The sequence below is a fragment of the Amblyraja radiata genome, chromosome 6 (assembly GCF_010909765.2).
Source record: "Amblyraja radiata isolate CabotCenter1 chromosome 6, sAmbRad1.1.pri, whole genome shotgun sequence".
Classification (NCBI taxonomy): domain Eukaryota; kingdom Metazoa; phylum Chordata; class Chondrichthyes; order Rajiformes; family Rajidae; genus Amblyraja; species Amblyraja radiata.
The window spans coordinates 38,964,829-38,976,357 of NC_045961.1; the positions used below are offsets into that span (position 1 = coordinate 38,964,829).

At 38.7% G+C, this 11,529-nt stretch overlaps 1 protein-coding gene across 1 annotated transcript in view; it reads left to right on the plus strand.

Moving 5' to 3' along the window:
- eif5b (eukaryotic translation initiation factor 5B) overlaps positions 1-11,529 on the plus strand; it is a 71,475-nt gene that overhangs the window by 54,307 nt on the left and 5,639 nt on the right. The window contains exons 18-23 of the mRNA XM_033022563.1: positions 2,506-2,637; positions 5,359-5,490; positions 5,786-5,862; positions 6,247-6,411; positions 6,656-6,794; positions 7,187-7,348. Of these exons, the coding sequence (XP_032878454.1) occupies positions 2,506-2,637; positions 5,359-5,490; positions 5,786-5,862; positions 6,247-6,411; positions 6,656-6,794; positions 7,187-7,348 (807 nt within the window). The remainder of the gene's footprint in view (positions 1-2,505; positions 2,638-5,358; positions 5,491-5,785; positions 5,863-6,246; positions 6,412-6,655; positions 6,795-7,186; positions 7,349-11,529) is intronic.

Genomic DNA, 11,529 nt, shown 5'->3' on the forward strand with positions numbered 1-11,529 from the left:
AGTTTTAATTTATATATTTTTAAAATATGTAACTGGCACAATGAACAGAAATATTTATTGCATGTAATTTTGGTAGCTGTCCTAAAAGCCTAAAGTGTGTAGGAAGGAACTGCAGATGCTGGTTTAAACCAAAGATCCCACCACTAGCCACATCTTCCCATCTTCACCCCTTTCCGCTTTCCGCAGAGTGTTCCCTCCGTAACTCCATGGTTAACTCGTCCCTTCCCACCCAAACCACCCCCTCCCCAGGTACTTTCCCCTGCAACCACAGGAGATGCAACACCTGTCCCTATACCTCCTCCCTTGACACTGTCCAAAGACTCTGATAGTCTTTCCAGATGAGGCAGAGGTTCACTTGCATCTCCTCCAACCTCATCTACTGTAACCGCTGTTCCAGGTGTAGACTCCTATATATCAGTGAGACCAAGCGCAGGGTCGGCAATCGTGTCTTTCAGTCCGCCTAAACCTACCTGATCTCCCGGTTGCTAAACACTTTAACTCCCCCTCCCATTCCCACACTGACCTTTCTGTCCTGGGCCTCCTCCATTGTCAGAGTGAGGCCCAGCACAAATTGGAGGAACAGCACTTCATATTTCATTTGGGCAGCTCACACCCCTGCAGTATGAATATTGACATCTCTAACTTCAAGTAACCCTCGCATTCCCTCTCTTTCCATCCCTTCTCCTTCCCAGTTCATCAACCAGTCTGACTGTTGCTGATTACATTTTATCTCTTTGCTTCTCCTAGCTGACAACAATCTTTTCTACAATTTCCTTGATCTCCACCCCCTTTGATGTCTCATTCTCACACCTTACACTTCCTTATATCTGTATCTCTTCCTCTCTTGACTGTCTGAAGAAGGGTCTCAATCTTAAACATCGCCCATTCCTTCTCTCCAGAGATGCTGCCTTTCCTGCAGAGTTACTCCAGCATTTTGTGTCTATCTTCGTCTATCTCGTCCTTGGGTTATAAAAATATTAAATGAAATAGACTTTTCATAGACGTCAGAAAGTATGTTTTAAATATTCATTTATTGGAAGAAAATATATTTTGACGGGTGAATAAGCTACCAGCTAAGAAAGTAGAAAGATATGATATTTAAAATGTCGTTTCAGGATCATTTTAATACAAGATTTAGTGTACCTTTGCTGTTGCACACTTCACTTTATGAATGGAAATTGTTTCAAATAATGCTACAATGATATAAGGGAATAATTTCAAATAATGCTACAATTGTATCTTTTAACACGTGAAAGTGTAATATCCCTAGCTGGATATACATTGCTGTGGGCACAAAATACTGGAGTAACTCAGCGGGTCAGGCAGCATCTCTGGAGAGAAGAAATGGGTGACGTTTCGGGTCGAGACCCTGCTTCAGACCCTTCTGGAGAAGGGCCTCGACCTGAACCATTCCTTCTCTCCAGAAATACTGCCTGTTCCGCTAAGTTACCCCAGCATTTTGTGTCTACCTTCGATTTAAACCAGCATCTGCAGTTCTTTCCGAGAAGGTTGTTGGCTGCAACCTTCCCCCCCCCCCCCCCCATCGACGAACTGTACACTGCAAGGGCCAGGAAGTGAGCGGGTAAGATCATCTCTGACCCCTCTCACCCTGGCCACAAACTCTTTGAAGCACTTCTCTCTGTCAAAGCCGCCACAGCCAGACATGAAAAAAGTTTTCCATGAGCAGTAGCTCTACTCAACAACCAAAAGTCTGTAGCCTTTTTTTGCTCTAGTATTTTATTTCATTCTTCACGTCTAAATTATAATGTTTTATGTATATCGTGTTGTTACTTGAGAGCAAAGCACCAAGGCAAATTCCTTGTATGTATACATACTTGGCTAATAACATTTATTCAATTCAATTCAAATTTATTAAATTTCCTATACATTGCTGTGTTCCTCTAGAAAAGGAACAAATTCTAAAGAAATTAATTCAGTACATTTTGGAATGGGATGGTGAATACAATAAAACCAAAGGCCAAAATCTATAATGTTTAGCATTATTACGCAACACCGGTTTAAAATTAAATTGATTCACCTTTACAGTTAAAGATTAAAGTGTCTTTATGCTGATTTGCATTAGATTTGTTTTTAAATCTAAATACTTGGCAAGTACAGTTAGAATGCAAATTTAGCAAAATCAAATTCAAACGTTTCTTCAGTATTTGATTAAACGGTAGAAACTAAGCTTCTTTAATGGATGCAGTGACTTCAATCTGGATAGTATTAGATGGAGCCCATTAGGAGAATCAAAATCAGATCGCATGACTGTTTCTGAGTACAGCTGTTCTAGGATCCATTCTGCAAGTGAATGCATGACATTTTTATGCATCTGTTTCTCATCTTTCAGAGTAAATCAAGAATTTTGAAGTAGGCTGAAGAAAACATATCTAATATTAGCTGCTTTCATTGTTGTTATCTGTAGCCACACCTACCAGAAAGAAACATGTTATTATTAAATACAATTGTGTTTTCATTAATTTTGAATTTTTTTTTCTTCCTCAGAATATATATGAGAAACAAAAGGAAGTCTGGGCTGCACAAGGTGTGAAAGTACTCGCAAAAGATTTGGAGAAATCTCTTGCAGGTTTACCACTACTAATAGCCCACAAGGATGATGAAATTGCCGTTCTAAAGGTTTGGATTTTGGTTACTTGACAATCCGATCATTTTGAAAAGAAAATAGTGTCACGAAGGGGCATGTTCCTAAAAAATTGCCATATCGCTATTTTCTAAAATACAAACACTTTTTCCCCCATTGATTCCCGTGTTCCCATGGAAATAAATTCTCAATAGTAATGCCCCTCTATGTGCATGGGTATACACAAGTGAATTCTGATTGTATTGAAAGAAAGAAAGGGTTCTGTCAATTAATTAGAAATGGATGTCACATTGCTTTTAAAGTATCATTTTAAGAGATGACTGTGTCTGTTTCTGCAGCAAATCCCTTAAAGCAGCCTCCTGTTGTGAACCGGTAACCTGCAGTCATTGTCCTGGATACTGTGTGTATAATTAATGTTTGTTTATTTTTGTTTCTTCATGTACATTCGATAATTGCGAATAACATAGAACGAGTGTCGACGCGTGATCGATAGTTGGCCTGGTCCCAGTGAGCTGAAAGGCTTGTTTCCATGCTGTATCCCTAAACTAAACAAAATACAAAATATCCAGAAGTGCTGTAAATGGACAGCCAGTTAGCTAACATTAGTAGAGAGGGAAACCATTGATATTTCAGTACTTTTCAATGAAACCAGGAAAAGTTACAATTAGTTTGTCCCTTTGGCCCACCGAGTTCACGCCAACCAGCGATTCAAATATGATTTAAGTTGCAGACTGGAAGGGAGATGGGGGTGGGTGGATTAAAAAACCAAATGGAATGTCTAAGATAGGGGTTTCATGCAAGTGATAGTATTGCTGTCAAGAGAGGGTGTGAGTGCATGATGATAACAACTAAGCTGCAGCAGGTAAAAATGTGGGGGAGATAAATGGTGAAGGGGGCAGGGGGGTCACAACAAAACATTGCAGTTGCAGCAAATCTAAAAAAAAAAATACTAGAAATTTCCCAACCGGTTAGGCAACATCTGTGGAGAGAAAAACCTTGTTACAGCTTGATGACCCTTGATCAGAATGGGCCATTTCTGCTAATCTGAAGGGGCTGGTTATCTCTAGTTGTTGGATTCATTGAGTTTTACCTAGTTTGAACATAACATTATACGGTAACAACTTGATGACTTTAATTGCCATATGTACTGAGATGGAACAATGAAATTATTTCTTGCTGCAGGTTTGTGAAGATTACTCAATAGATAACATAATAAACAAAATGTTCCATACATTTTTAAAATAATAGTGCAAAACAAAATAATCTGAAAGTTCCTAATGCACCCAAGATACTTTGTAGTTTGAAGTTTAATTGTAGTCCGTAGTGTTCAATAGCCTGATGGTTGTTGGTGAAACAGCTGTTCCTGGACTACAGTGCTTTGCATTTCGATGTTCTAGCTTGAAACAGTTTTCTTCTTTTTTTTTAAATTATTGAACTGATATGTTGCTTAATTTTCTGTCTACAAATCCTACCTGATGTTGAATATTTGCAGCAATTTCTGTCCTTGTAGGTATTTTAAAAGTAAACCTGCTTAAGTTTAAGCATTTATGAAATCTCTTATGAATCTTGCACAATAATGTATGTTTATTACTCACCAGTGCTAGAAAACTCCACATTATGTTTAAAGATTTGTAACAAGAAAAATTAAGCTATTTTTAAAAAAAAAAACAGAGGTGTATCCACACAGTGTTCTTTTGTTTGAAATGCCTGATATATCCTTGTACATTTTATATGATAGTTTGTCCTATTTTTCTTAAGAAATTGTCTGTTTTTGATTCTCAGAATTATTGCCTAGGAAATTGGCTGCTTCCCTATATTAAATCAAAAATGCTTAATTTAATCGCCTTTGTTTTTATGGGTTATTCACCTGTTTTTAGTAACCCGTGGCCAAGATGTTTAATTGCACTAAGCAGTTTGGAGTTTTTTTTAATATTCTGCACTAAGTCCCCATCTACCTACACTAACACGCTAACGATGCGGAAGCTGACCCCCGCTTGCCTTGTCATTCTGCAGTCTGATTGTCAACCATATTAAAAAACAATGTAGAATAAATTATTTTTTTAAATCTCATATTTAATTGAAAAGAACAACTAAGGACATGTTGGAATCCTGATAAGTTAAAAGCATTAAGATATGAAGTTCTAGGGAAAAGGTCCTGCACTTTCATAATTTGTGCTTATTTTTGTAGTCACTGTAGAGCTGTGAGGCTGAATGCATTCGGCACCTCTTCCCAGTGTTCTGCTGCTACTTCTATAAAGAATTCAGCCGCAGTCACAGACCAAATGCACTGGTATTTGATATCATGCTTATCTCAAATGAATCCATGTTTCATTGCACATTGAGTTGAAATCGAGCACATTGAGTTGAAACTGGCAATGTGGAACATCAATTGGCTCTTTAACAAGATCCCAGTGCACAATGTCCAGTGTGTTTAAACTCATAACTCTATTCTGAAAGCAACCAGTAAACTTACAAGTACTGTTCAGCTTATTTTCTTCAGGATTATACATTTAGATTTTACGTTATAAAATGATCTTTTTTGTATTGTGCAGCATTTGAAGGCATTTTGTTCGTATGGAAATTGCGATATAATTAAAAATAATCTTGCAGAACCATTAAGATAAAACAATTTGAGTAATTAGAGGTCAATATCTTCTAGAATTAAAAAAATAATAATTTTAGTATCCTTTATGTTTATACATTTGATGTAAAATCATAACTGGCATGTAATAGCCTTGTTACATCGTTGTTAACAGGATGAGCTCGAACACGAACTGAAGCAAACGCTGAGTTGTATTAAACTGGAGGATAAGGGTGTTTATGTACAAGCTTCTACATTGGGATCTTTGGAAGCGCTCTTAGAATTCCTTCGACAGTCAAACGTGCCAGTGAGTATAAGAAGTTTAAATCTCTCTTTAAAATGTATTCTTTCTGGAATATTGTTGGGGCAAGGCGAAATTCAGTCAGAGCTTACATAGAAACCAAACCAAATAAGAACAATGTCCTTCCAATAAGTGAACTAGTGGACAGATTTGCTTGCATTTAAAGTGCCTAGTTGCTATACTAGAATTCAAACTTTGGTGTCCAGAACAATGATTCTTGACAGCGAATGATTCCGATTTAACCAGTAATAATCAATTTTTCAGTGTTTCTTTTTCAAATAAAAACCGATTCCCTTTTCAGTATGCTGGGATTAACATTGGACCTGTCCATAAAAGAGATGTGGTGAAATCATCAGCCATGCTTGAACACGATATTCAGTAAGTGTGAATGATATTTTACATCTATAATCCAGGCCAATGTGACCTGACCAGTAGTCTGCGCAGGTCAAAATGTAAGAAATTGTAGCCAAAGTAAGCCACTTGGCCTTTTTGTTTCCCAATAGCTTCAAATGTGTCTTCCCTAGCCATACTTCATTATGAAGAGAAAGACCTAATTTATCAAATAAGTAGAATCGTGGATGGACGGCAGGGGATTAGGCTAGTTTAGTTTATTGTCATGTGTACAGAGGTACAGGACAGGAAATAGAGCAGCTGGTGCTAGCAGAATGGAGGAGGAGGTTTATTGGTGGTACTCTGTGTTATATGCTGATGTTAAATATTGTACAATGTACTTGTCAAAGTCTAACTTTAACATTGTTGTAGGTATTCAGTCATTCTTGCATTTGATGTGAAGATCGAACGTGATTCCCAGGACCTTGCTGATACACTCGGAGTCAGGATCTTCAGTGCAGAAATTATCTACCATTTATTTGATGCTTTCACAAAATACAGACAGGATTACAAAAAACAGAAGCAAGAAGAATTCAAGTAAGTTCAGAACTATTAAATATTATACTGAAAGGTATTATACATGCATTACCACATGGTTTTTTAAGGGCCATGACTGGAAAATTGTTTACTACAAAATTTTATCCATATTCTTTAACCACATTCTTTTATCAGGGTACTAATTGTCTTGAAAATATGCATATGAACACTTTAATTTAAGAAAGCTTGTTCCTTATCTGCATTGTTCTTTCATGATAGTTAATATCTGTACTTTCCTTATCAGGCACATAGCTGTTTTTCCTTCAAAACTGCGAATTATTCCTCAGTTCATCTTTAATTCTCGTGATCCAATTGTAATGGGAGTTACAATAGAAGCTGGCATTCTGAAACAAGGCACTCCAATATGTGTTCCTTCAAAAAGTGTGAGTTTAGATATGTTTAATCCTCATTAATTTGTACACCAAAAAAAAACATTGTCAGTATGAATTTTAATTCATAACATTTTATAAACCTGTTTAGGTAGCTTTACATCTTAATTCACTTGTACAACACCATAATAACATTGCCAATATGAATTTAAATTCATATCATTTTATAAACCAGTTTTTAATTTGTGATTATGGAAACATGTATAATTAATTATCAGAACAATAGAGAGTGATTTAATGGAGGATTATTTAGTATGCCATTAATTCAAAAGTTAACAAGAAAACAAACCCTTGCCTGTCACTTTTTATCTGGGTATCTTAGTGTGTTTGATCCTTCTGTTAAATTGCCTGTTGTGGAAACTAATAAGGATTTCTACTTTCTCCAGTTTGTCGATATTGGTATTGTTACCAGTATAGAAGTGAATCATAAACAAGTTGATGTTGCCCGGAAAGGCCAAGAGGTCTGCATTAAAATAGAACCTATACCTGGAGAATCTCCAAAAATGTACGGACGGCACTTTGAAGCTACAGACTTCCTTGTCAGTAAGGTATGATATTTGGCTGTGAGCATCCCGTTTTATAAATCGACCCCCCTCCCCCCCCACGGATTTTGACACTTTAAAATTGCCGTGCTGAAAGATTTATTTTAAAGACTTAAAGGAGGGATGGATAAACGGAACTTTTACTGCTTGTACAGCATAACTAGGAGGAGGAGTTCTCAATTCCAGTTGGGAATTTAACTTCCAATAAGAAATAGTAGCCAGGCAGTTACAGCTCTGCACTTGTGTTGCACGAATGCTTATATAAATGGTACTTAATTATTTGGATTATAGAATTTCTGTTTTACCTTGCTTTCTGAGTTTAGTTTAGTTTAGTTTAGAGATACAGCGTGGAAACAGTCCCATCGGCCCACCGAGTTCGTGTCGACCAGTGATCCCCGCACATTAACACTATCCTACATTAAGGCCAATTTACAATTTTACAAATCCAATTAACCTACAAACATGTATGTCTTTGGAGTGTGAGAGGAAACACTCCAAAGACATACAGGTTTGTAGGTTAACCGGGGAAAACCCACGCAGGTCATGAGGAGAACATACAAACTCTGCACAGATAGCATCCGTAGTCAGGATCTACATGGTAAGGATCGAACCTGGGTCTCTGGCATTGTAGGCAGCAAATCTACCGCTGCACCACTGCACCGAGTTTCCTATAAAATTATAAAAGGCATAGACTGGGCAGATGGTCAGTCTTTTTCCCAGAGTGAGAATGTCGGGGACTGGAGGGAATATTTTTAAGGTGAGAGCGGGAAAGTTAAAACATTTGAGGGAACTTTTTTTGCACAGGAAGTGGTAGATGTCTAGAATATTCTGCTTGGGGAAGTGGTGAAACCAGATAGGAGAGCAACGTCAGAGGCTTTTAGACAGGCATGAGCAGTGGTAATTGAGTGATATGTGCAGGTAGACGTACAGTTTAAATCTGGCATCACACATCATGGGCCGAAGGGCCTGTTCCTGTGCTGTACTGTTCTATGACTCCTGAGCTATTCTGTGACCTTCTGCAATATAGTTACGCCTGGTGCTTTGCCACTTCCAAATCGTGCCTCTGTCAATAATGGAGCTGGTGGGCATGAATGTGAAATGAAGTGCCAGTTTATCTTAATTCTCTTGGTCTTCTTTTGTTGCCTGCATAAATTACATATCTTTGATACAACAAAGTGCATAGGTATGGTTGTAATGAAGGTTGGGAATAACAAGGGGTCTGCAGGAAGTAAGAAATGCTGCTTTATATCATCTGGAGCTTTTATACCAACAGAGATTGCGGAGTGAGGGATATGGAAAGTGAGATGGGTGGGATTGGGATTAAGGATGCACTAGTTAGGTATGTTACAAAACTTACCTTCAGCGGCACTGCAGTTCTGCCACTGGCCGTGTGCGCAACTTTAGCGCCTCCTGCCTGTTGAAGTCGATTTTCTAAGGCTGTTTAGCTGCTGCAGAGAAATCGCTCCGACATCCGTTCTATCAAGTTTTTTAAAAATATCGCTGGATAATTTAATTGCTGGAGTAAAATAAAAATCGACTTCTAACGCCGACAACGGGACGGATCTCCCGTACGGGACAGATAAAGGTAAGCCGTTTATTTTACATATAAACGTGCTTCTTAGGATTACTTTAATCCACATTTTCCGTTGCGAAAAGGTGATTTAGGCCCCATACGAACCGGCAGTGTTTTTCCTGCCGATATGGGGTTTAAATTCACCGCAAACCACAACGTTCCAATCGATCCCGTTCCACAAAATCCCACTCGCAAGATGATTAAAATGGCCATTAATCTACGGGAATTAAACACTAAATTCCTTCCATTTGGCCTATAAATTCATGACAATGAGATTTTAAAATCATGTTATATTGTGAATTCTTGTGTGAATGTTATTTGGACACTTAAGCTATTTAAAAATGTTAACCTTTTCTTAAGAAATGGATAGCTGTTTAGATCTAGTAATTGAATTTTGTAATTAGCTCCAATTAGGTCACTAACTAATTATATGCTTTAATTTCAGGTCATCCAAGTAAGATTGTTTCATATTTGTTTCAGAATGCTTCAATCTATAATAACTTAAAATTTCATTCAGTTCTCTTAATTTTTAAGAAAGTTATGGGCTTTTGACTGTCCTCGATCACAGCTTTTGCGTTAAGTCAATGGAAAAGCAATAGGGAGCAAGATGCTAATTTCCGAGTATGAAAATGGCCATAACTTTTGTAATACTGAAGATATGAAAGTGAATTAGGTGTAAAATTAAACTTCTTTTTATGCTTTATCTGATGGGATAAATTGCAGACTTGATTTTTAAAATCTCAAAATTTTGTAACATTGCTACACAGTTCCCTTGTTCCTAGGAACTCATCCTGAGTGTCAGTGCATTTGGCACTAAAAGTGGCCAATGTTGGCAGCTAGGAACCTTGTATAAAGAAAACTGCTTCTACTTGCTGCTGTGTTGGGAAGCTGGTTGAGGACTCGTTTCTGAGCTGATGTTCCCACAGCAATCAAAATGTGTCATTACTTCGTGATTGGCTCTGATGTGAACGGATAACGCGCAGAAACTGTCATAGAGTCATAGCCCTGAAACAAACCCTTCGGCCCAACTTGCCCATGCTGACCAAGATGCCCCATCTACGCTAGTCCCTCCTGCCCACGTTTGGCCCGTATCCATCTAAACCTTTCCTACCCATAATGTAATATCCTCGTGTTGGATGGACTAAAATGAGCATTGTGGGTGCTCAGCACGGAGATGTGGGGGGTTAGGGCTGAACGCGGCAGCACAGTGAGCGCAGGCGGCTGAAGGTGACCAGTTCCACATGATCGCAGATTGGATCCCACAACCCCTCATCACCATCTGTTCGATATGAAGGAAGTTGTTGTTTTCATCTTCCTTTGTTAAGCTATGGGTCTCAGAAACTTGGAAATTTCTCAGTGGTGACAAGCTCAACATTTGTCATTGCAAATTGAATGGTTTATTTCCTACTCCAGTTTTGGAAAACAATAGGAGTATTTCCTACCTATTTGGGTTCTGAAGTTAATGAAGCAAAGTGACACTTGGGTAAAGGAGTGGCCGTGATATTGGCAGTGTCATAGTTCTGCTTCTACTTCTAATGTTCTTCAACTTATGCCCTTAGCATGCACATTGTATGTTGACACAGCAGGTAGTCTGGAATTAACCACCTACTTCTATGATGCCTGGAAGAGCATAACTGATGCCATTACCAGTTTTTCAGTCTAACCAGTTTTCTGTTGCTACAGATTCATTGTGCTTCACCTTTGGCTTTGCTAAGCTTTGAATCAAAGTGCACAAGATTAGCAAAAAAATTCTGCTGTTAACTTTGCCTGTTCATGTTTTTGGTTTTACCTTATAGGTATCTACGGTATGATCACTGGCTGGTGAGCATTATATACCTGGTTGTCTTTTTCAGCACAGTTGAGGGAGAGCATTCAGCAATCTAGCACATCCTTCCATAGACACTACAGTAAACACTTGTTTTAACAGACCTCTTTATAACGTATTTTGGTTATAGTGGAGAGACCTCCACCCCCTTCCAGGACGGGCTGTCAACACTGGCATGCACTGCTTCCTCAGCAGCTTCCAGGCTGCGCTGACTCAGTCACCACCACCTCCAGCCGTTACCTGCACTCCGGCTGGGTCGCGACCAACGACTCAGCTGATCCTCGCCTCTCCCCTGACCGCCAGCAGGCTGATGCTGTCAACTCACCTGGGTTCCAAGCCCAGTTCCGGACCAAGAGTCTGAACAAGAGTCTCGACCCGAAATGTCACCTATCCATGTTCTCCAGAGATGCTGCCTGACTTGCTGAGTTACTCCAGCACTTTGTGTCATTTGTGTATTAGCCAGCATCTGTAGCTGTTTGTTTCTACTATTTACGCAATGATACTACCGTATTATAGCAGCCAATTGGCAATAATGGACACCATTCCACCGTCTTTTAGGAAGGAGATGAGGAGAAATGTATTTAGTCAGAGGATGTTGAATCTGTGGAATTCTTTGCCACAGAAGGCTGTGGAGCCCAAGTCGGTGGATATTTTTAATACACTGTCACTGTGTTCTTCCACATAGACTCATACAAGGCAATACCTATATTAAAAAAATATAAGGCACAGTAGGAATTTACCTCTGGACTTTATGTACTGTGGAACATTTAATACTTCAGTTCCATGTAC